The sequence below is a fragment of the Watersipora subatra genome, chromosome 10 (assembly GCF_963576615.1).
Source record: "Watersipora subatra chromosome 10, tzWatSuba1.1, whole genome shotgun sequence".
Taxonomy (NCBI): Eukaryota; Metazoa; Bryozoa; class Gymnolaemata; order Cheilostomatida; family Watersiporidae; genus Watersipora; species Watersipora subatra.
Genome location: NC_088717.1, coordinates 46,332,327 through 46,359,311, shown reverse-complemented (window position 1 = coordinate 46,359,311; position 26,985 = coordinate 46,332,327). Strand labels below are relative to the sequence as shown.

General features: G+C 32.1%; 3 protein-coding genes across 5 annotated transcripts in view; 2 read left to right on the top strand and 1 right to left on the bottom strand.

The window, feature by feature from the left end:
* Window positions 1–65: 65 nt before the first annotated feature.
* On the top strand, window positions 66–967 carry LOC137407139 (protein FAM200C-like). Its single transcript, XM_068093740.1, has 2 exons — window positions 66–74; window positions 257–967. The coding sequence occupies exons 1-2, from the start codon at window positions 66–68 to the stop codon at window positions 965–967; spliced, it is 720 nt and encodes a 239-aa protein (XP_067949841.1).
* A 392-nt stretch (window positions 968–1,359) lies between these two features.
* LOC137407138 (protein FAM200A-like) lies at window positions 1,360–2,049 on the top strand. Its single transcript, XM_068093739.1, has 2 exons — window positions 1,360–1,444; window positions 1,571–2,049. The coding sequence occupies exons 1-2, from the start codon at window positions 1,360–1,362 to the stop codon at window positions 2,047–2,049; spliced, it is 564 nt and encodes a 187-aa protein (XP_067949840.1).
* An 8,841-nt stretch (window positions 2,050–10,890) lies between these two features.
* LOC137407329 (short-chain collagen C4-like) overlaps window positions 10,891–26,985 on the bottom strand; it is a 41,874-nt gene continuing 25,779 nt past the window's right edge. The window contains exons 5-8 of one of the 3 annotated variants that reach the window (XM_068093950.1): window positions 14,824–14,967; window positions 14,050–14,132; window positions 11,948–12,023; window positions 10,891–11,175 (exon numbers count right to left, since the gene is read on the bottom strand). In XM_068093950.1, the coding sequence (XP_067950051.1) occupies window positions 10,973–11,175; window positions 11,948–12,023; window positions 14,050–14,132; window positions 14,824–14,967 (506 nt within the window). In that variant the 3' untranslated portion in view covers window positions 10,891–10,972. Of the gene's footprint in view, window positions 11,205–11,947; window positions 12,024–14,049; window positions 14,133–14,823; window positions 14,968–26,985 lie in introns of all 3 variants that reach the window. The other 2 variants (XM_068093951.1, XM_068093949.1) reach the window with 2 other exon arrangements.

Sequence of the window (26,985 nt, the reverse complement as noted above, 5' to 3'; positions counted from 1 at the left end):
TTATATTAAGGGCAGCGAGGAGTGAATGAATTTCGGTAGTTTCAACAAAGCCAAGATCTAAAACTATGGAAAAGGTAAGGATTGCTACATTACATGCATACACATGCCTGCAATATTAATGGTTCAGTTACCGATTTGGTTTGCACAAACGTATAACTTTTGACAATTTGCTCTGTAGGCTAACATATGTATGATGTTTTGCTCATGTAGATATTGAACGTATTCAAATATTTTGATCACATATCCCGTATTGTAGGTGTTAGAAGTGTCAAAGACAAAAAGACGAACATATGATGATTCTTACCATAACTATGGATTCACTTGTATGATCAAAAGCGGCATCGAAGTACCACAATGCGTTTTGTGCTTGAAAGTGCTCGCTAACGACTCCATGAAACCACATCAACTTAAGCAAGACTTAAGAAATAAACATGCAGAACACATGGATAAATCAAAGCCGTTCTTTGAAGCTAAAGAGAGAGAACTCAAGCAGGCAAAACTGGATTCTACTGGCAGCTTTCATATCCAAGCACAGGCCATTACCGAGGCATCCTATGCTTTGTTTTACCATATCGCCAGAGATAAGAAGCCACACACCATTGGTGAAACATTAGTTAAACCTTGTCTGCTGGAGTGTACTAATATTATTCTTGAAGACCCAGCCGCTCAAAATATAGCTGACTTATCCCTCTCAGACAGCACAGGGAAATCGATGATCGATGATATGTCTGCAGACACAAGGAGGCAAGTAATTGAAAAGATCAAATCATCTCCCATGTTCGCCATTAAACTTTATGAATCTAATGATGTTGCTAGCATTTTGCAGCTGATAGTGTTTGCACGCTATGTACACAGAGAGACAATTAAGGAAGAATTTCTGCTCTGCAGTCCTCTAACAGAGACCACCACAGCTGCTGATGTTATGAACCTGGTTTCCGACTTTTTCAGCAAAGAACATCTGGACTGAGGTAAACTAATTGGAGTTTGCACTGATGGTGCTCCAGCCATGCTTGGCTGTCGTGCTGGATTTGCACAGTTGGTAAAAGACAAAAATCCTTTAGTGGTGAGTACCCGTTGCTTCATTCGCAGACAAGCGATAGCAGCAAAAGCTTTTTCCAAAGGATTTCAGGAACACCTTTCTTCAGTGATTAAAGTAGTAAACTTTATCAAAGGCTCTGCCTTACAAACACGTCTCTTCCACAATTTATGCGAGATATGGATGCTGTGCACTCATCACTGTTGTTCTACACCAAAGTTTTGTGGTTATCAAAGGGTAACATGCTTCTGCGTTTCTTCAATCTATGAGCAGAGGTCAATGAGTTCTTGAAAACTCATAACAAACCCAAACTACTGGCTTCAATGCAGGTGGAAGGCTTCCATCAGTGTCTTGCTTACCTGGTTGACATATTTGTTTCAATCAATGAAGTTAACACAAAGATGCAAGGTAGAGACAGAAATGTGTTGAATGTAGCTGATAGTATCGATGCATTCAAGGACAAGCTCAAACTCTGGGTGGACAGACTGGCTACAGGGAATGTAAGAGTTTAATTTTCAGTTCTGCATTCAATAGTTGACAAGAAAGCTCCTTCCGCTTCTTTGCTAACTGACATAAAGCATCACTTGAACAGCTTGATAGCAGAGTTTGAGAGATATTTTCCAAAGTTAGATCCTAGGAATGAGCAATTGATGAGCCTGACCCGATACCCTTTCAGACGCAATGTCCACAAGATTCTGGAACAGCTTCAGGAGGAGTTTTTGGAGCTGACAAACAACTTTGCATTAAAAGATGACTTCAAGGAGCTTTCAATAGAGCACTTTTGGGTTCAGGCCCAAAGATTGTATCCCAACATAAGCCTGGCCGCTTTCAAGATGCTCATACCATTTGCTTCCACATATCTTTGCGAGTCAGAATTTCTAGCAATGCTAACCATAAAGAGCAAATCTAGAAATCGTCTGGAAGTAGAAGCTGACCTACGGTGTGCTCTATCTACAACAACTCATAATATCAAAATTCTGGTCAGCTCCAAACAAACACAGAAATCGCACTAGTCTGCTGACTGTCTTACAAGGATAGATATATTGAGTTTCAATGTGCATTCATTTTTAATATTCCATGTAAATATGACTGTAATAAATGCATGTATACATGTATATATATATATATATATATATATATATATATATATATATATATATATATATATATATATATATATATATATATATATATATATATATATATATATGTATATAAGTTATATATGTAAATAAAGTTCACTATCTAGTTGCAGTGCATTATTTGAAGGATTTGGGAGAAGGGAATTTCTGTCTTTAGGTTTGGAAAAGGGGAATGGGGCATAAAAGGTAAAGAACCATCATGTTAGAGTAACATTTCATAAGTGATTATTAAACAAACTTATTATACATTTATTATAAAAACTTACGCGAAGATGCCATGAGCTACCCATCATACTCTTTATGCCATCCATTTAGGCAGTCAACTTTTCCTGGCAGCATCATCTGATAAAAAAATATAATTATATTACTCAAGAAATGACTCATACAGTTACTGAAAGTTTACTAGTAGCTATTTCCAGGAACAATGTATAAATGGCAGTAATCAGCCAATCGCTGTTCAACATTTTACATTGAGGTTTATAAAAAAATTTGAAATTAAGACAAAAACAATAAGTTTTTTTTGCAAATATTATAGTTATGGCTACTATCATATAGGTCGGGTATACGCTGAGTTCTCAAACTTACCGCCTACCAATTCCAGAAATATGTACCAGTTTGAATATAACATTTTTGAAATGTGGTAATTTTGTTATGTTTGTTTGTTTATTTCATCAATAGGAAAATAGAACAAAAATTGAAGTAATAAACACATCACATGGCTGTCAACATACGAGTATGTAGGGCTTTCATTTTGCCGATGTAACTAAATTCGCTAGCTATTTACACTCAGGCTAGATGTCAAAACCACATATCCTATAAAACCTCTGGTGTAAGTTTTTTTCATTATTAATATTATTAAATAATTATGAATTAATTTATACTTAATGTAAAAAGGCACTTCAAAAAAGCCTGACCACATAGCTGACCGCTTTTTAAAGAACAAACAAAAAGTTAATTATTGTATTTACAGAAAAATTATTTTGCCCATTCTTCATATAAATTATTGCTATTTATAATTTAATATTTTTGTGTCTGATGAAATTTGATGAATCTTGTAACTGATGTTTTTATAGTTCTCAAATGCAGTCAAGCAGCTATTAAATATTAGCCATATAATTGACTACTACCTATTGAATACCAGTAATTGAATTTTGAGTTTGAGTCTCAAGTGGTTATTCCCTTGTAGCATCTATCTCTGAATCACAGCCATAAAATTATTTTGATTTATAAAAAAAACATTTGAATGGTGAAACTGGATGGAACTTTGGGCGGTGGATGGAAATAAAACTACATCAAATTTTTCTATTTTTTGTGTGTTTGTATAAAAATATAACCAAAACTCAAGAAGTAAACGGTATCTGACTACATCATAATCTGAACTCCTACACTGACCGTTGGAGCTTTACTAGTGATGCATACTGCACAGGCTATGATGGAGTTATCAGCAGCTTCATCAAATATTCTAGAAAATTCACCTGGTAAAATAAACAAACTGATGGTGTTATTTTGAAAAATTTATAATAATACGCTTCTTAAACTATGCAACCTGATATCATTGTTTTCTTTCCTGTTCTGTTACCACCAGCTAACTAAATAATGTTTCCACAATCCCTATGCTGGAAAGAGATTTTAACAAATTAAAATAAGTTAAGTGTTATCTTTATTTTTCTAACTTTTAGCCATAAGAAAATTCATCCTCAAATAATCAGTAAAGTATTTTACATAACAATCAGTTTATATTGACTTCTATATTTAGCAAACCGTATTATATGCTTCGAAGACATGGTTTATAAAATATATTTTCAGCTTTTTGTTTATGTTGGTAACAAGTAAAACATTGACGATTTAATGTAATGATATTATTGTGATATTATGCTTGTGATTATTTGGGTTCTTAAAGTAAATGTGCTGAATGAACTCACAAAAAACCTGACGTTGTACAAAAAAACTACATTACGAGAGAACTTTGAGACATTTAAAATTACTCTTAAGATACAAAACTGAGAGCTGAACTAGGTTTTCAGTATCACCAGAGATGTAATTAAACAACTAAATTTATTTACATGTGTCTAAATACTGGTATTTATAGCTATTCATTCCATCAGTAAATTATTAGGGGGTACAAATAAACACACTTAAAACATAAAAGTATACTAAAAATACTTTTAGAGAAAGAATAAATACATTTTAAATAACCATAAAGATACAAAGGCTACAGGCAGGTGGTTTCTATTCTAAGCAGAAAGATAGTGAGGTTAGCAAATGTTTGTTTTTGTGCCCAAATATTCAATTATTGTAGATCATTCTATCAGTGAATTATTGGTGGTATTCATGGCGGTTACTAAATAACAGCCACGAGCAGTTTGATCCTGAAAGTAAAAACTTACTCAAATCAAACTTTGCGGCAAAAATCTTTGTTGGTGTGTTGATGTTTGTCACTGAATTTGCCTGCCATTCTGGAAAAAGATTGAGACACTCCAAGTTTGTTGATCCGCCGTTCCCACTTCCTGGATTTGCTGCAGCTGCAAATCCTGTAGAAAGGTAACCATTTGAGTTTAAACAAATATGGTCTGTGCTCCCTATATAATATATTAGAAACTGTTTCTCATTAAACTTTAACCTTGTGACAATTAGTGCGTACTTTATTAAAAAAATTTCATGGTCATCTCAAGATACCTAATCCAGAACTTTCTTGCAGCCGGTATTAACACAAGCCAAATAGCTGCTAATGAATTAAAGCGTATATTGTAATTCTTTGTTTTTGCACACAGCTCTTTGTTTGTGTGCTTTTTAGTAAGCAGTATTTTTTATTTAAGCAATTCATCATAGATTATATGAAAATTACATAAAAAGAAAACAGGGAAAAACATTTGACACTAAAATGCCAAAATATTTTTTCAATACTAATACACAACTATTGCTCACCACACAGCTTACCACAGTATGAATATATGAAAATATCGTACTTAATTTCATGTTTAGCTACTTGATTTAGCATGTGTACTGCAACTTTCTGTATAAAGCAAAACAAACCAGTACTTAATGAAGTACTATTTCAGTGTAATGAAGCTTAGTTTCACTTTTTTTCTTTTTTGAACAGATTATTAAAATGATTTATATGACTTCAGATGATTCATTTCAAGTTACAGACATAACAACCCCTACAGCAGGAGAGAAAATATTTTTCGTTTTCTAATGAGCAATGTAGTATGTACGTACATACTTATCTATATAGGTATATATATAGGGATCACGGTATGCATGTGTTTAATTACGTATTTATGTATGTATATATTCAGGCTTGTACTGACGTATGTATATAGGTTTATACATGCATGTAAATGTATGTACATGTATGTACATATGTATATGCATGCATATGAATGTATATATGTACGTATGTATGTACGTACATATGTACAAATGTGTGTACATGTGTATGTACGTACATATGTACAAATGTGTAAACATGTGTAGTTACATGCATGTGTACATACAATGATACATATGTACATTCATACATAAGAGTGTACATGCACATGTGTGTACATGCGTAGGCACGTAAGTATGAATGTACATATGTACACACATACGTATGTACATACATATGTACATACATACATATGTAAGAACATAAATACATACGTATGTACATACATACAGATGTACAGGCATGCATACGTGCGTACATGCATATGTGCGTATGTGCATAGACGCATACATGCAAGCGTGTGTACAAAAGTATGTACGTATGTATGTATGTTTGTATGTACGTATGTATGTATGTACATATATTCATACATATATATGTACATACAGATGTATGTACGTACATGTACACACATACATACATACATATGTACATACATTCATTTGTATGTAGACACATACATAATCCATGCATGTATGTTTGTAAATAAATTATGTAGTATGTATTACATACATATGTATGTACATACGTATGTACATATGTATGTACATATGTATGTACCTACATATGTATGTATGTATATGTACATACGTATGTACGCACATACGTATTTACATACATACATGCGTATGTGCATACGTGCGTACGAATGACATATGCGCATGTGTATAAAGTGTGTATTCAGATATGTACGAAGTATGTATGTATGTATACATTTATGTATGCGTGTAGATATGTGTGTATGTATGTATGTACATATGCATGTACATATGGCATATGTGTGTAGGTATGTATGTATGTGTGTATGTATGTATGTATGTACTATTTATGTACTATACTTGTATCTGTCTGTGTATATTTATATAGGTATGTTTGTATTTATAATGGTTAATACAGAAAATCGTAAAATGTTACAAACCAACACAAAATGAGGTACCAAGTCACTTCAGTAAAGCCTAAATTCATTCTTTTTTACTTTCTTGAACAGAGAAATAATGAAGATGTATACAAATTTAGATAATTCTTTTTAATTTATGGACATAACATTCAGTAATAGTCTAAGAGTAGAGAGCTTACCTTTCAATTTGTTGATGAACATCATTGTAAGTTTGTACGTGGGTATGCATGCATGTATATATGTAGATATTCTTGTGTTTAAGTATGTATTTATGTATGTAGCGATGTTTGTATGTAACTAAGTATTTGTTGGTGTATGGTTGTATGCATATATGTAAGTGTGTATGTAAGTATTATGTATTTACATGGGTAGGTATATATGTATGTGTATATGTATATATGTATGTATACAAGTATGTTGGTATACATGTAAGTATACCCTTAAACCTCTAATTGAACGCCATGGCGCAATATTTTTCAACATTTCTTCTATAGTTGCCGTCAATTGGAGGCGATGTTCAAATAGACACATATTAAACATTTCGAATGCAATTAATCTGCTCACTTACCTTTAACTTGTCAAAAATCTCTTTAATAAATGTGCATCAAAAACTGAGAAATATCTCTACCAGATGATATCCATTGCTTGCAATTTACCTGTGATGATATTATAGCCTGTGTCCTTCTTAGCAAATTGTTGGCATTTTCAGAATTTATTTCAGTCTAAGTGTGAAGACACTTTTATTTTTTCTTAAGTTCTGTTAAACATTGTTGAATAAAAGCTCATTGCACTCACTAATATGTTTTCTACAGTTTGCAGCCAAAACTAGCTTTTTATGTGCAATAGAAGTGGAGTTATGAGCTTCGATCCATTGTAAGCTGCGTTAAGATAGCTGCAAGCGCGTTATCAAATAAAATGCTGTAAAATTGCATGTTTTAAGTTATACAGCAATAATCTATCAAATGATACAAATATATACTTATGAACAAGTGACCTAAACGAACCATACTTGAATTTCATACAGGAACAAAAATTAGCGTTTTTAAAACAGAAATATTCCATCGTTTGCTCGGATAGCTGAGTGCTAATTGTTGCTTTCAATGAAACAAACATCTTATAGTTGTCCAATACCTTCCCCAATGTTTTCTTGCCGTAACTTTTTTTCTGCATTGCTGGACTAGTCAATATTAGTGTCCAAACAATTTTTTGGGAGAGCAAACTTTCACGAGCTGCATTTCAGCAATGCATAGAAGTTTTACTCTCAATAAATGTAACCTTTAGTCCAAAACTATGGAGCTGGTTTTTATATGCATGTCCTTTAAAGTACATGTATTAGGACCGCGTTAAACAGTAGTAGTTATTTCTATGGTGTTGATTTCAAAGTTCCTTCTACCATCGTAAACTTAAAAATGTTTTTGGTACTTTTTATAATGTTACTTCGAGGTATCAAGAACAGTTGAACAGTTAAACAAGGAACCACTATTAGCCTAAGACAGTAATTATTTTTACAGTGTTGCTGTGAAAGTTCATCTACCATCGTAAATTTAAGCCGTTTTTTTATATAAACGTAGGCTATTTCGAAATAGAAACAGAGAGCTACTACTAGCCTGATACCGTTATTGATTATTGGTGCGGCGTTGCTTTCAAAGTTTTAACGGAAAAAAAAGAAAAGCTTTGGAATTGGACAATGGAAGAATTAACTGATATTGGTATAAACGATTCAATATTAGTACAATTTTGTCAACACTTTTTTGCTAATCAATTAAGATTATAGGCTCGTAAAGATCAAGTAATGTCAAGGTGGAGGTCAAATGAAGGTGGCGTTCAATTGGAGAGTGGTGATCTATTTTTAAACGCTTCTTTACGGGTGGCGGTCAATTGGAGGTGGCGTTCAAATAGAGGTTGCATTCAATTAGAGGTCTTACGGTATATTTATCTATATAACATGCATTCAAGTATGTAATAATTTATGTACATGTATATATGCATGTATGGATGTAAGTACACAAGTATGTATGAACTTATGTAACTATATAAATGTATGTACATGGGTTGCTACCCTCGTCAAACTTTGCCATACTTCTTCACGCTGGTAAGACAAAATATATTCTGAAACAAGTTTTGTTTTTATCTCTGTTGATAAAGGTTATTACTTTCTCTAAAACTGTTACACTTAAAATGAACTCTTCTGAATTGCCTTCCAGCTAATATACCAAATTCAAGAGCCAATTATACTTTTGTAAAGGTTTTGTGCGACCTTCACTTTTCCTCCACTAGTACAAGACTCGGTGCTTGAGTTTATACATATATTTCTGCTTAGTTCATAAGTTGTACAAGAATGATCAAGTAACAGACAACGAACAGGCCTTGAACAGCTCTGCTCTTCTACACAAATGTTCGAGCTTATATAGCTAGTAAGCTCCGCCTCCGTTCTACTTGGCTGGACCCGGCACGGCTCGGCTCGGTCTGGACTCGGCACGGCTCTGGGTTGGCTTGGCTAAACTCTGACCTCATTATTCTGCCTGACTGAGCACAGCCCGGCTTGGCTTAGCTCAGCCCTTAGCTCAGGTCTCAGTGGATCACATTCCACAACATTTTGATACCATAAACATAATGCTCTTGTAAGCCAACAGGCTTTTACTCTGCACCAATCAGCAACATGCAATGTAACGCTCATGTTTATATATAAATAATGTTATTTTGTCTGTTTGTGTAATTTTTCACACCTTTAAATGATTTTTAAAATTTTTATGCATTTTCTTAGCATTACATAGTCATTGGTGAATATTGAACAATTATTGGTACTCATATATTCCATTGTGAAATCAAAACCTAATCTGAACCTTTTTCTGATATCCATAAATTGTACTTCCATCAGCAGTTGCACACATCAGCAGGTTCACAAAGGATGGAGACTTTGGTAACACAGATATTCTTTTTGAAATCAAAAACATCTGACGGTGCATTAACTTGTTTTGGTTGTCCTAAAGACGAAATATTTCAATGTTTTGATTAAAGCTTTTCAAAACCAACTACGCCAGATAAACTATAAAAAATAATAGAGAGATAATATTTTTACAAAATTAGGTGCAGGGTATTGGGTCTGAAGTCAGTAAAGCTAAAACTGGAACCTTTTACCAGTTACACCACATATTAAATTGATAGCAGTTCGGACTAGTAGACGACTAGTCATGATGAAATATCTTTTTCAGCCTGACTGAAAGATTACTGAAAGTTTGCATTAAACCTGCTAAAAGTGCAGCAGTTTGCACTATGTTGATGTAATCAAAGTATAATCATGTACATGTATTATGGCAAAACTTTCAATTTCTTCTTTCTGTGTTCAAACAATTAGCTATGATAATTCTTTTACAACCAAAGTCACAAAACACTTAAACACAAAACGCGATTTTATCGGAAAATATTTGTATTTTTTTATCAGTTGCAAGGGCTTTTGATCTTAGAGGTGATCTGTTCTGCCAAAATAATCCAAGATCTAAACTAACCAAATTTGGTATTTTTGTATCAGCAGGAATGTAAAATTTAGCTATCAAGTTATCCAAACATTGTGCAATAGTTTAAACTTTGTTCTTCTTTTGTCAAAACTTCTTCTATCAAAAAGCATAACTTTAGTTATTACTACAAACATCTGAATGAGTGAACTGGAACAATAATTAAATAAATTAATAAAGTTTCAACAACATGTATGTCACTATCAGTTTCACCTGTTAACCTCTTTTGTGGTAAAGCTTGTCGTGCTTCATTCAATTTTGGTAAAGTTCAACTCTTTAACCAGGAAACATATATTAATAAATTCTCATTAGAGGAACAGATATAATTTATGATGCCATAAATGACTGAGCAGAAATTTATTTTCTTTTTATGGAATGCGTAGAAAACATAATTGTTATTTGAGATTGCTCTAACATATATTAAGCGCAATGGCTCAAGAAGTGAACCTCTTAACCAAGACAGAATACACTCTTCAAGCTAGAAGTTCACGCTGTACGTAATCATACCTATTATACCTCTTAAGGTACTGGATTCATAATTAGACAATTACTAATACAAAGGCTACCTCTGCTCTATAGCGCAAAAAAAGTGTAGTGGACTGCGTTCTGCGGTTGGTAATCATTCTGTTTTTCAGTTTTTTTGGTGATGTAATAAGCATAAGTTATCTGACAAGTAATTGAATAAAAACATATGATAATTGGCAGCCTCTACCTAAATTGTAAACTACTTACTTTTATCACAACATGGGGAGTAATCAATTTTGATATTGTTGGAAAGGTAAATTCATTTTGGCAGTTTGTATATATAGATATATTTACACTTCAAAGATCTTACATACAGTTCCTACATGTAAATAAAATGTAATCTCGAGTAGAACAATGCAGTCATCTTAAACATAATTAGTTTTTGCATAAATGTTTAGCAAAAACTTAACTCCATGTGCTTTTAAGCATTCAATCTTTGAGCTTTGAGCAGACAGCGCAAGCCAACAAGTGGTTTTCAGTGTATTGGTTACAAGGCACAAGTCCTCCAAAGCAGGATCCGGCTTGTACAAACGTCAACTTCATTCCATTGGCATCATTGTGACCAGTAAAATAATCCGGATTTTTATCTACGCAGTAGTTTCTTGAAGAGAAGAAAACTTCATTCGGGAATGCTGTAAATAATCACAGAGCCGACATAACTCTAAAATCAAGGATTTCAGCATTAGTAAGGTAAAGTTTTTCAATTGTTTTTGATTTGAAAACAACTGCACTTATTTTCTGTCTCTTGCTTAAAACATAGGAATAATGCAATGAGCTTTGCGATCATTTGCAGCAGATTTGTTTCTGGGCTGCCATTTTACAAATTTTGGTGCTGTCTATTTATAAAATGAATACCTTTTTCAATAAATTTATAAAATATGTCAAGGAAATCAGGCGACTTTATATTTGATTTTGTAAACTGAAAAGCTAAACTACTAACACTGCATATTTTTGCTAAAAATATAGTGAAGAGTAAATGTGATTTATTTTCAGAAGCTGAAAGAAACTCTTACTGTTATAAAACGTTGTTGTAATGTCGTTGTCAAAGTTTACAATACTTTCACTTCAAACCTTACATCATGTCTTTTTCACCAAAATTTTTTGTAGTTGAAATTGTATGTCTTTAGCTAAACTGAGCACTAATACAGCTGCAGCATTTTAAAATTTATAGTAGTTATAACTTATACCACCTTTGATCACTTTTATGTGCTAATTTAGATTAAATTAATATTTTATCTCATCTGATTGCAAAGCTTCTTTTGTAAAGTTTTAATAGTAGCACAAGCAAAATGAATTACTAATGTGAATATGTTATGTAGACGTTTCTTTTTTCCCAATTTATTAATGTAAGTTGAAGTCCTACAAAATGCTCTTTAAAATCATTACGATGCGGTAAAAACTTACGTGAAGATGCCATGAGGTACCCATCATATTCTTTATGCCATCCAGTTAAGCAGTCAACTGTTCCTGGTAGTGTTATCTGATGAAATAATACAATGATGTTTATTCAATAAATCACTGGTACGATTAGTGAACAATTATAATGGTGTTTATCCAATAAATTGCTTGTACAATGGGAGAACAAATATAATTTTGTTTATTCAATGAATTAACAGTACAATTAGACTAAAATTTAAAGCTGTTACTTAAAAGTTCAATGTATAAACTGCAGTACACTGAGGATTGGTGCTTCTCATTTTACATGGAAAATTATAATTAAATTAATTATTTGAAGTAAAGACAGACATAAAAAAAAATTTTTTGGAAAGCTCATAAATGTGTCTACCTTTGTTTTTGCATACACTTAGTTTTGCAACTTACAGTCTACCAACTTCAGCGATATGTACCGGTTTGATTATACAACTTTTGCAAAGTACCTGCTATGTTATGCAATGCTTGGTTCTAAAATCAGTATTCACTCAGCTGATGTAACTAATCTCATCAGCTAGTAAAAATACGCAGCTAGATGTCAAGGTAAAGTTATATCTGACGAAACCTCTAAAATTAGCTTTTTTCCATAATTGTTATGTGCAAAGAAATTTTAAAATAACGATATTGCTGACCCTTTTTAAAATAACGAAACATTAACTATTGTATCTAGTCAAAAAATATTTCTTCTCACAACTCATATCTAACTATTAATATTATTGTTTTCATGCTGTGTTTGAAAAAGTTTGATAAAATTTGCAACTGCTGTTGTTTTTTCATAACCATTAGAATTAACCAAGCAACTATTATTTAAGAACTTCCGGTAATTGAGTGAATATCTATTGATTATTTCCTTTTAGGATCCACTTCTGAATTTTAGTCATATAAATGTTCTAAAATAACACTTGAAAAATTGTATCATCATTTCAACAGAACAAACTACTTCAACAACACTACAGTACATTATACAACTTCCTAGTAAATTCAGTCACAATGACAATTGTGCAGAGGGTATTTGAAGTTCTAACCTATAAATAATTTTTAAAAATAACTTAGTAAATATTGACGCTACAACAGGCAAATGTTTAGTGGCCCAGTGTTTAGCGTTTCAGATTTCAGAAAATTTATGATGCAATCAAAAGGTCAGTTATTTCACTGATTCAAGCAAGTTCCAGTTATGAATCAACATTTGGTCCTTTATCTGTTTTGGTGCCAAATACGTAGGTTCACAGCAATACGCCATTCACCTCTCATCGCGGATAACCGTATTATCTTTTCATAATAGAATAAAACAAATTACAATTGAAATATTATTTTAGTTGGCTCTGTAAAATAAAAAAAAATTGCTTTCTTTGGCCAACTTGACTGCTCATATTCAATACTGAAGTTTGTACGGTACTGGCTTGTATCTCATATGTAACGATTTCACAAAACAACCTTAAGAAAATTGTTTGAATATGGTTTTTGAGAAGTTAGCCTTTTACTATTTACATGTAACGTATGGTAGAAGCTTGATACACAGCTATAATAATGATATGCCATGTAGATAAACAGTACTTTTAATGCTATGGTTGCGGGACAAAATTGTATCTGATTTTTCAACCAGCTACACAAATGGTTGTAGAGTTTGAAAAAGTAAGCTATCAAAAGCCTAACAGTATGTAAACTGATTTTTTGAGAAAACACACAAAGTTTCTTTTACAAACTATAGAAAAGTAAATAGCTATTGGCTTAGTGATTGTATCGAACTAGGTATAGCACCATAATCTTTCTCAATAACCCAAAGTAGACAATATAGCCTAAATAGGTTTTTCAAATATTTGGATAGTAAAACTATGTCTTATATCATCATTAGAAATGCTAAAAGTCTGGGCATTATTGATAATTGCCAATATTAGTTAGAGAACCATTTAGAGCAGAAAAACAGCTCTAAACCAGCAAATGATTGGGCTGCTAAAATAGAAGTGACTGTGATTTATTGTTTTTTTGTGAGTCTACTCAAAACTTTTTGGAGACAACAGCGATGCATGTTAGTGATGTAGCCTGACTAAATCATAGGTCTAACTCATTATACTAACCGTTGGAGCTTTACTAGTGATGCATACTGCACAGGCTATGATAGAGTTGTCAGCAGCTTCATCAAAGATTCCAGGAAAATCACCTGGTAAAATAAACAAACGATGGTGTTATTGAGACAAATCTATAAGAATAGACATTTTATTAGCGGCAATAATCAATGAACTATTCAACCTGGCTACGTCAGTTTTCATTCTGTTCTGTTACCACCTGCGAATTAAATAATGTTTTTGCGAGCCATATACTTAAAATAAACTCAACAATCTACAAGACTTGAAATCATATTGTAGTTGTCTCAGCTCTCGCTATAGGAGATTTTACCTTTTGATACTTAGTAAAGTGGTTTTCACAGCAATCTTTTTATATATACATATATATATAAACTTTCAAACTTCGCAAACAATAAACTTGCTTTTAACATGGTTTTATAGAAAAACTTTTCAGTTGTAGATCTATTTTTGTAACGAAAGTAGTATATTCTAGCTACAGTGTAATATTATAAAAGCTCGATCATGTTTGTGATTATTTAGGTTGTTTAACTGAATGCAATGAATGAACACACAAACAAGTTCACAAAACCAAGAAATACAGAACAAAGAGCTTAATTAAGTAGTTTTTTAGTATAACCAGAGATATAATCAGCTGACTAAATTTATGCATATGTGTTTAAATATTCAATTATTGTAACTCATTTTGTCAATACGTTTTAATGGTTTTCATGGTTGCTACTAAACAACACACATAAAACAGTTTGTGTCTGTGAAAAGAAAACTCACCCAAGGCAAATTTTGCCGCAAAAAGTTTGGTCAGTGTGTTGATGTCTGTCACTGAGTTTGCCTGCCAAGATGGAGAAAGATTGAGACACTCCAACTCTGTGGATCCACCTCTCCCACTCCCTGGATTAGCTGCAGCCGCGTATCCTGTTGAAAACCCACAATTTGAGTTTGAAGTAATACAAACATACATGTACAGCTTATAATATATATCATAAACTACCTCCCATCAAGCTTTAAAGATGCTGTACTTAATGCATATTTCAGTAAAAGAAATTTATGGTCTCCTCAAAATGTCGAATTCAAAACTTCCTCACAACCATGAAAGACAAGAGTCGAAGAACTACAAGTAGAATAAAGTTTGCATTGGTTTTCTCCATTTTTGCATCAAGATTATATAAAGTATTATATTAGGTTGAAACATTTCATTATATGTTGCATATGTCCATATGTTCATCATATGTTGCGTTTGAAAATCAAGTAAATAGCTAAAAGGAAAAGGAGGTTTGAGACAAAAATCCAAAGGATTATTTTCTCAGTATTAGTGCACATCTATTTCGCAACGTGCGGCTTACCTAATTATGGATTTACATAAATATTATCATTTATTTAATGTTTAGTTAATTGGTTTTGTTAGTTTGTGTTGAACAACTCTCTTTCAAAAATGATACAACCCTATACCAAATTAATTATTATTTTAATTTGATAAAGCTTAGTTTCACATTGAATTTTTTCTCTTTTATGAACATATAAATGAGAAAGAGTTATATAAATTAAAAGAACTCATTTCAACTTACGAACATTGCAACTCCTACTAAAGTAGAAAAACTACTTTTTAATTTGTTGATGAACAATATTGCACGTACGTATATATGTATGTGTATAGGAATGTATATATGAATGAAGGTATGTATGTTTTCAAATATGTATTTGCATACATGTTTTTGGGCATATATGTATGTATATATTCACACATTTATTCATGTATGTATGTATGTATGCATGTACATATGTATGTACGTATGTATGTACATATGCATGTACGTATGTATGTACGTATGTATGTACATATGTATGTACGTATGTATGTACAAATATATGTACATACAAATGAACGTAAAAACGTATGTATGTACATATGTATGTATGTACATACATATGTATGTACGTATGTACGTATGTACGTATGTACGTATGTACGTACATATGTACATATGTATGTACATACATATGTACATACATATGTACATATGTATGTATGTATGTACGTATGTATTTATGTACGTATGTATGTATGTATGTATGTACGGATGTATGTACGGATGTATGTATGTACGTATGTATGTACGTATGTATGTACGTACGTATGTATGTACGTACGTATGTATGTACGTATGTATGTATGTACGTATGTATGTATGTACGTATGTATTTATGTACGTATGTATGTATGTACGTATGTATGTATGTACGTATGTATGTATGTACGTATGTATGTATGTATGTACGTATGTATGTATGTACGTATGTATGCATGTATGTATGTATGTATGTATGTATGTATGTATGTATGTATGTATGTATGTATGTATGTATGTATGTATGTATGTATGTATGTATGTATGTATGTATGTATGTATGTATGTTTGTATGTATGTATGTATGTATGTATGTATGTATGTATGTATGTATGTATGTATGTATGTATGTATGTATGTATGTATGTATGTATGTATGTATGTATGTATGTATGTATGTATGTATGTATGTATGCATGCATGCATGCATGCATGCATGTATGTATGTATGTATGAGTGTATGCATGTATGAATGTATTCATGTATGTATGGATGTATGTATGCATGTATGTTTGTATGTATGTATGTATGTATGTATGTATGTATGTATGTATGTATGTATGTATGTATGTATGTATGTATGTATGTATGTATGTATGTATGTATGTATGTATGTATGTATGTATGTATGTATGTATGTATGTATGAATGTATGTATGTATGTATGTATGCATGCATGCATGCATGTATGTATGTATGAGTGTATGCATGTATGAATGTATTCATGTATGTATGGATGTATGTATGTATGTATGTAGGTATGTATGTATGCACGCACGCACGCTCGTACATATATATGTATGTATGTACATATGTATGAATGTACGTACATATGTGTGTATGCATGCGTGTGTGTATGCGCGTATGTGTGTACGTATGTATTTATGTACATATGTATTTATGTACGTATGTATGTACATACTTAACTAATAATATGATCTTGTATTTCTGTATATATTTAATACATTATTTGGGTATGCATACTTGTATGTATCTACTTAAGTGCGCACTTATGCAAGCATGCACATATGGGTGTATTTCTGTGTACTTTTATGACTTTTTGTTTGCTTTAGTAACCATTATAAACCATTTTTGTTCTCTGCCTATAAAGTTGGATTAAGATGGTTTATTGGTATTTTATGACAAACAGAAACATATCGTTGTTTATTCTCCAATTCTATGGCAACAGAAAGCTGTTTTATTGATTATGGATAATGCATAGATTATGCAAGAACACCATACCTGTAAACACCTAAACCTTTCTCACTTTTAGCAGTGTTGTATACAGAGAAATCACACTACAACAAGGAAATATATAGCAATATTATTTAAAGCAACGAATAAATTTAGTATTTTGTAATTGTTTATTTATCGTTTACTACCATTTCATTTAATAAAGACTCGAAAAAAAAATTTCTGCAACCTCTTTTCCGTCTGTTTTAGATTTGTTTTGCATTTTTTGCAAAACCTGTTTAACATATGTTATATATACATATAAGTATAACATATGTGAAGCTTATTTCTTGTTTAGTAAAATATCTTACCTTGATAAAGTCTTTCTGCAACTTGTGGGCATTCATGACTTCCCCATCTTACAAAGGTGCTGCTTGCTGCAAGTTCAATATAATACAAATAATTGCTTGAAACTACTTTTTTCTGAGTTTCATACAATAATCTCAATCGTGCCGACTTGAACAAAGCATGTGTTTATTATTTAGCTATAATCAAACAATGTACGACAAAATTTGAAACTTTACACATAATTTTCCACAAGTAAACTATTTTTTAATTAATTGAAAAACTGCTTTTGTTGAGTTTAAAGTTTCCTTTTAAAAACAAACGGAACATAATGATTTTTTAAAAAGTAATATGGTTTTTCTTACTGTTTATTGAGGAAAATAATAAGATTTTGATCTAGAAGCATTTTTACATTACATTGAGAGCATTTTCTTTCACTTACCTGCAACAAGGTGTCTTTAGAAATAACGAATGATAATAGAAAATACACGGCATACAACCCACATTTCACAATTTTATTTATTCTTACAATCTAGTAAGGGTTTAAAACTTTTGATTTGTTCTTATACAAAAAACGCTGATTGTCTAAGCCCTAATTTTGAAACCACCATACCCGCGTATCGACTTATAGTCCTCTAAAAAAATGTAATTTAATTGAGTAAATACAATTAACATGCATCAATTGTTTTTTTTACAAAACCATTAAATCAAAGTTTTAAACTTATATTACAGCTTGCTTGTTTTTAATCAAAATTTACATTTCTAAAAGTTTAATCTCTGTGAGGTTTTTTACCTTTCTGGATATTTCACCTCAATATGCAGATTTCAGTTAACAACTACAGTTATCTGAGCAATAATACAAAGTACTATTATCTTGTGCTTCTCATGAACCATGTGAAATCTGTGTGATGTCCAGTTTCCTCTACGTAAACATTTCATTGGGTTGAAAGGTAAGCATGTATGATGGCTAACTCAGTTTCAATGGGCGCTTCAAAAGTGTAACAAATAGTTGTTTTTGCTTATGACAGAAGTCTATTTAGCATTTTCATTGCCTGATTGAATTTCCATAAACTAGATCAACTGCAAAAACATTTTTCACTCTAATTTGAAATGAAGTATATCATAATTTTGTTTAATGTTCTTTGCAATTGGCTTTTGCCCGTAAAACACAAATGAAAATTTTGTCTCCAACAAACCTACTTTGAAAGTCGAGTTGTAGTTTACCTTGTCAAATATGTTCCTATCGGTGCAAGAACCAATTAAAACAACCAATAAAAACGTGATAAATGCATGGTTACAAAGTAGGTTTTTAGTAGCTGATTGAGGGATTTATAACTTACCTGAAGAAATAGAGTCATCTGGTGCTAGTCGCGCTCCTGGTGCAACGTCACACTCAGGCTGTCCAGAAACACAAGGCTGTCCTGGTGGACCAATCATGCCATCTTCCCCAGATGATCCTGGAGCGCCATCCATGCCATCTCGTCCGGGTTGCCCCGGGATACCGTTGTTACCATCTTGTCCTGGCAGTCCTGGCGGTCCTTGAGGTCCTGGACAACTACACAGAGAATGTTCTCGTTGCTGTCCCGGTATGCCTGTTAGTCCGGAGTTTCTTGATTGACCTGGATTCCAAGGTTGTCTCCCTCTTCTCATTCTTAAAAAATCATTGGTAAGACCTCTGAAAACAACAGGTTTTTATTATTGCTTTTGTTTACAATAGCTTTTTTTCATGTGTTTTTAAACAACATAAATGCTAGTTAATCATTTTTATGGTTTGTCTGTATTAAATTTTTAAAGCGAATCTTGAAGATCTCCCAGCCGACCGATTGGATGGTTTTTAGTAAGCACAACTAAACTCATCACAGGCAGTAGGAAACCTTCCAGCATCAAAAAATTCTTGCATTATTTTGGCTCGAAACATAGCATCAACAAATTATTTGAAACCTTGATTGGTGGAAAAACAATTGACTGAATATATCAACATGATAGTTGACAAGGCTAAGTGCAACTCACTTGCAGATCAGATCTTAGTTTTATGCAAATTCTACTCACCTGGAACCTGACTGCCTTTTAACTCTGGATTCTGCTGCTTGAGGCTGTAAGATAAATACCATTGTGAGCATCTAAGGCCTGTACTTTTATAGTCTATACCTCTATGGTCTATACCTCTATGGAATATGTTTCTATGGTCTATGCAAACTAACATTTCTGAACAATAGAAAATAATTTCATACTATACTTTCACATGTAAATAGCCTGAGTGGTAATCAAACCATCATGAAGTGATAGCTTTGAAGTTTCAAAAGAATGTTTATAAAAGCAGTATAGTTTTTAAAGTTTTTCTAAGCTGTGATTCTCTACTAGCTGACACAAAGCTTACTTAACATTAGAAATACCAATAGATTTTTCTTACCTTTTGGCGGTTGAAATAATCTGACTCGAGTTTCAATCTTTCAAATTCTTGTTGTAAAGATTTCATTTCTTGTGTTGTAGATTGCATTCTCTGTAGAACGTAAATTCCAAAAACTATAAAACTGCTGCAAACAATGCAGAACATTAAAACTGACCAAAAAACTCCAGGTATTTTACAAATGTTTGACTTCTCAGCTCTCCAACTAACAGGTTTGCTATCCTCATCAAACTTCTCCATACTTCTTCACGCTGGTAAGACAAAAGTATATCCTGGAATGAATTTTGTTCTTATTTTTGTTGATAAAGGTAATTGCTTTCTCTAAAACTGTTGCACTTAAAATGAACTTTTCTTAATTGCCTTCCAGCTAATATACCAAGGTCAAGAGCCAATTACATTTTGATACCACAAGCAGAATGCTGTGATAAGCTAACCAGCTTTTACTCTGCACCAATCAGCAATAGGCAATGTAACTCTCATATTGATATATAAATACCTTTACTTTTTTCTGTTTGTGTTTTTATTACACCCTTGAATGATTTTTAAATTTTGATGCATTGACTTAGCTTGACTATGACCGTTGACACTTGAAAATGGTATCATGTTATTTGCAATTTCAAATTGATTTGTACCACACTTGCAATCTTGCACGAGAAAATGCTCAAAACTAGCATCTTTCAGCTTATCTTTTCTTGCCAATAATATATGTATTTGAGCCATAAACCTTTATCACCCAAACTCCCTAAAGCAACTGTTACAGCAAAATGATGCTACAATTTAGTAGAAGTGCAAATCTTTCAAGTTCTGGTTACTGAACATTATAATTTTCAAACATAGATTATATCGTATGTAGAGCTTCAATTTTATGTTCCATAGACTGTAACCCTAAAGTAAGCAATTTGCAGACGTGGATATCCAGGTGTAAATTAGTAAAAGCCAAATCATCATTAAAACATGTTGACAATTGGTCACATTTTATAATCTTTAGAACAAGAAATGTGTTAGAAATAATGTTTTACACAAACATTAATATGCCTAGTACATCTAACAAAGCAAAAGAAAACTATTTGGAAATAAACTAGCAAAAAAAATTATAAATTTAACTCTATGTTTATTAAAATAATTTGGTATTGTGACTTTTCTGCGTATTTTAACTACATGATGTTAGCCAATTTTACAGAACCAAACTTAAACAATTTAATAATAATCTTTTCTGGTTAGTTGATGTAGTATACATATTCTAATGTATAATACTTCCTTTTGGTATATTGCTTACACAAGCAGTGACTGTTGACCCCTTTTAAAATACGTGAAGTTCCCTCCCTACTTACGTCTTTGACACACTTTATTAAACTCAAAGCGAGATTCATAAAATTTTCCTGTATGGGAAAATTTACACAAGTTTACTATTTACGATTAACTGTTTTAAGCCAACTCTTGTAGTTTCAGTGCTATCGTTTTGACAGCTCACATTTAATACAAAATTTCTTTTTAAACAGTGTGAATACTTTTTAGAAGAAATTTTTGAGTTTGATCGTCCAACAAGTAAACAAGCTTTGGGTTTTTTTAATTATTGCCTGCCTGAGAGTCAACATGCTACATGAGGGGCAAAATAACTTCATAGGTCTTGTCTAACAATTTCGATGAAAATAAAGCGTAACCATAAGAACCCTGCAATTGTTTACTATATTTATACCAATCGCTATCATATGAATAATAAACAATCTTCTGTCAACAGACCAAATTTGCTCATGAAGATCTAATATTAGGATTAGAGCTTACTGGTTAAGTAATAAAGTGTTTTGAATTTGGATCTTGATTTACTAATTCAGCGGGTATGATCAAACTTTGTACTTCTTGTTGGTGTTGTTATGTTTTCCCTTCCATAGTTTGCAACAGCTTGCTCCCTTGCTATTGAGTTTTGAAGCTAGCCAAAGAGGAGAAAACGTCGAAAGCGGTAAACTTGGAACCTCTTTTGAAAATGTTTGTCAAATCGTCAGACCCAGCTTACCACAATTAGGAAAGCCTTGGCTATGGATTAGTGAGTAGTTTTTTTCTGCCTTTTTTGCCTGTTATGAGACACCTGTAATTCAGTGAAAGTTGTACTAGTGTGTTGTTAAACACATTTTGTTTCAACTTTGAAAGTAGGCCTAATGCTAATGGCCAGTGATATTAAGTCACAACAACCATGAAATTACAATTATAACTTTTATATGAAGTCAAATAGTTTTTTCCAAACAATGCAAGATATTTAAACTAAAATTTAACTAATGAAATTTTTAATTATTACAACATAGTACTGTATAATGGATTATCTAAATTTACATAAAACGGCATGATAAATATAGGGCACAAATAGTTTATATGAATAATAACATATCTTGCTACTTGCAAGCATTCTAAATATTAAGGACTAATGCGTCTCGTCTGTTTCTTTGTAGTCACTAATCGCTTTAGTATTGAAAATGCTTGAGTGTATCGAAACCAAACTAGTCTGTCAAAACTTCAACCTTCATAGGTTTGAAACATCAAAAGCAATAATATAAGAACAAGCATTTGAAACGAAAGCTCACAACTGTAGAAACAGCAAAGCCGTTACACTAAAAAGACTGAACTCATCATATATGTCCTTTTGTGTCTAGCCATAAAAAAGTAGGTTTTTAGTAAGTTATACACCTCCAATTTGGACAGACTACAATTACTATGTTGTCATTTTACAAATGGTGCAGATTTAGATTGTGCCCATATGAAGTTACTTTGCAATAAGTTTTTTAATATAAATTAGGATGTTGTAGATAAGCATGGAGTTTGGTTAAAATGGTTGGACACTTTACGCCAGACGTTATAGTGGTTCTCTCCAACCTTGTTTCGCGGCACATTTTCAAAATAAAAATGACTAAAATGTGAAAAAAATTTAAATGGGAAAACTTTTGTGATGTCTGCAAGTTTTACTTTTTACTTCCATCCAGCAGGCACCAAACACTCAATAAAATTTGTGAGTAACACAACTCGCTTGACTTGCGGTTTTTGTCAAATCCATCTCGCTTGTGAGGCCAAATCATTAAGGCTATGACTATTACTGAACTGAAACTGCATTAAGGCAAGGCTCTCTTCAGATGAGTCATCATTTTCGGATAGTAAAAACCTTTGACCAGAAATAGCAAAAACTTTCAATACAGACCCGACTTACCTACACGTAGCTATTTAGTTATTTATGGCCAGGTCTTTCGATTCTGATTAGTTGATTTTAATAGCTCCATTTCCCCATATCTCTTCCTTGTCATATTTAAATTTGCCCAATAAGAGATGAGTTCATCAATTTTATTGGATCATCAATTATGTCTTTTTGCAACTTTTGTAGTGACTAATCAAAAAAAAACTTTTCAGTGTTTCTTGATTGCTGAACCACCCACCACATAAGGAAATCGTTGATTTTAATACTTGCGACTAAATATAAAAGGAATATCTTGACAAAGAAATAATTTATATCAAATTTCACAAGTTTCTTCAGCTCTGATTCAAATTTCATGTAACTTAAAGTTTTGTACTTTTTAGTAATAGCTAAAACAATGGATGTAATAGCTAAAACATGAAAAATCTAACTATCACAATTAACTGAAAGCAATTTATACAAATTCCAAAGGTTGTTGTTGTAAATATAAAAAACTTAGCTCATCACCTATATGTTCTGTCATTTGCAATTATTGCTGCTGACAGTTTTATTTTTTTACCACATAAAATGTTTTAAAATTCAGTCAGATCATTTTAGAAAAAAGCATGAGAACTTCAGTATTTCACAGCTATTCGAATGCATAACTATTGCAACATACTTAATATTTGTAGTCAATTTATTTGTGTTGTTTCCTTTTTATTAACCTACAGTTAAAAATTCTAAAGCTAGGCTAAGCCTGTCAGAAAACTGTTTTTTTAAAGATAAGCGTAAAGGTTGACTTGCAACAAAAGTCTCATTACATTTATTGGTATAAAAATGTTCACCGTGTCATACTCTGCTGTGTTGTAGGCGCAAAATATGTAGAAATGTGATTACAAGAGTTTACAAGCTCAAAGACGAACAGTTAATCGCATTCATCAGATCATAAAATCACAATATCAGTTTTTAAGTAAGATAGCTTTGCATAACTATTATTGAATAAGTTCACTCTTTAAATCTAGTATTGTGACACAATCCATTTAATTAAATCTGATTATAAAAATAGCATGTAAAACATAATTATATGTGGATTAGTTGCAAATTTGAACCAAACAACATCGTTTGCGAATAAATATCATTTGAGATCGACTTCTTGAATAATTAGTTTTCCAAAAACTTTCTTCAAATTATTTAACTAATTATTGAAATGAAACATACTTAATTGATTAAAACGGCTGCAAGTATTTTTAATTTTAGAGATAACTATCTTGAGACAAAAAGAGTCAGTGATGCTCCCGTGTAAGTTTAGCAATGAAAGTGACATATGTTTGTTCGTTTTTCCTTTTTCAAAGTAAAATTATTTAGAAAGACATAATGCAACAAAGAAAAACTTAAAGTAAATGTTTTGATGTAAAGTTGCTCCAGTTTACGAAAGGGCTTTGTGCCTAAAATACATGTAAGTTTATTTGCAGTTTATCAACGAATTCAAGCATAATATCATAGCTGCAAACAATGTGCTTTGTTACTGAAGTTAGCATCAAATGGCGTGGAAGTTAGCAATCAAGCCTGGTCGGTGATGGCGGGTCAATGAGAGTACCAATCATTTTGAACATACATGTACAATGTCAGTATAACAGCAGTATAAGTTGTTTACTCATTGATAAAAATGAAAACAACTAGAGATCATAGGTGGTAAAAGCAATAATAAACAACAACAAAAATGTTATCATTAATATGACATCAAATTGTTCAGCCAATTGAACATGTTTTGTTGACGAAAATGGTGGACATGTACAATGCATGTAAAAAACTTGTCAACAAACTTCACCGGCACACGTCTGCCTCTCATATAAATCTTGTCTTGCTCGAGTTCTTGCGTCACTAATATTAAACTGAGGACTACCTCAAAACGCAAATAAATAGGCAAAAATCTATTTTAGTAACTGCTTATGCTTTCAGGAAACAGCTGGTATGCTTTAAGCATTAGGCTTCACACAAGGGAAGTGTTGCTCAATGGCTGAATGACTGGATGAAGCGATAATATTTTGGCAGATAACAATAGACCGACCATGGAAGAGTATTAAAATATGAAGTAGGTTATAAATACATGTAGATTAAAGACTTTGTAGAATTTATCTTTTTCAAGAGAAACATATCACCCACTAATATACATGAGTGCAATGATAAGATAAAATGATTCAACACATTCAAGTTAAACGTTTGAATTTACAATAACATAAAAATGGGTAAGTTGCTATTTTGCTCTGCTCTGCTCCGCGCTGCTCTGCTCTTCTCTGCTATTTTATGACTTGCGTAAAATTTTAAATAACCTTCTTTGCTATGTTACTAGTAACTGCTATTTGATCAAAGAATTGTCCCACGAAAAACTTGAAAAAGGCCAACTTTGCCTATATTTTTGCAAACTAATTTTCTGAAAAAAACTCAGTCTTTAAAATGTAATTGAAAAAATATTGCATAAAATTCCAAAAGAATAAAGGATACGGGGGAAACTTGGGTTGTTTACGGGTGGTTTGACAGCAATGATTTAATGAACTTCAAAATTAAACGAATATCTGAACTATATGTGGAGAATATATTTCTTGCTAAAAAGTCGAAGTACAGAAATGCAAACTAGCCAAAGCACAACGATTTTTTAAATTTAAAGCACTTTTGGGGAGAATCATACAATTAATTATAACACATTGACAGGTACTTTACGAACTATAAAAATATGTGACGTATGCAGCAATTATTGGATTTTGTAAAAAAATTAGCTAGTTTGAATGGAATTAACAAAAACGATACAAAACAAACAAGATTGTTTTTTAATAAATTTCAAACAATAATATAATCTTAGTTAGAATTAGTTAACCCAACGTAACAATTTTAAATAAAGGTGTATTTGAAATAACTACTTAGCTGTTAAAAAACGTTTACAATTAACCTTTATAATAGAAATAAACATTGTAATTCCGGTTCTCCAGTAAACTTTTAGCAGCTGATGTTTCAAAATGAAACAGTGGGGAACAGTTGACAGTGATAGAATATCATCAACCTATGTTTGATAAGATATTGGAGAGTAACGAATATAAACAAGATAATGATATTACTTACAAAAAACATAAAATGGCAGAATTGTCACAATTACCACCGAGTCATTGCAAAAAAGCTGACTGGTGATAGTTTACAAGCCTTTAATATTTGTAAAAGCTTCTGAATTACTCTTCTAGATTGGTTTTTGATATTTAGTATATTTTGTCTGTTTGTTCATCCCTCTGTCTGGCTTAACTCCCGCTAAAAAATTAAGAAAAACAAAGAAGACAATTTAAAAGAATGAAAAAAAAAAGTATAACAGCAAATTTAAACTGTTAAATTATCACACAGTCATTAAAAAACTGACTGTAAAAAAAACCGCCATACCTGTGGATTGAGCCCAAGTATCCTGTTTTTTGGACAAACACACTGATCACTACACTACATGAGCACTTCTCCGTAAATTGGAATATTTATGCACAAACCTATTAAATGTAAAAATCTGTCACAACCCCCACAAATCCCACATTTACAAATTAACTTTCTAACAGTCAGCCACAGCTTGGCCAAGTATTATTGTAGAAATGTTTAAATTAAAACAGCAACAACTACTACTTAATTTAAAATATGTAGTTTTAAGAAAACCCATCGCACATGTTAACTATAGATAACAAAAAAGGTTACTACATTGTTATTTT

Coding starts and splice junctions, on each gene's coding strand:
- LOC137407138 (XM_068093739.1), top strand. CDS start 1,360: ATGCAGGTGGAAGGCTTCCATCAGTGTCTTGCTTACCTGGTTGACATA. Junction 1,445..1,570: donor AGTTAACACAAAGATGCAAG/GTAGAGACAGAA, acceptor TGCATTCAATAG/TTGACAAGAAAGCTCCTTCC.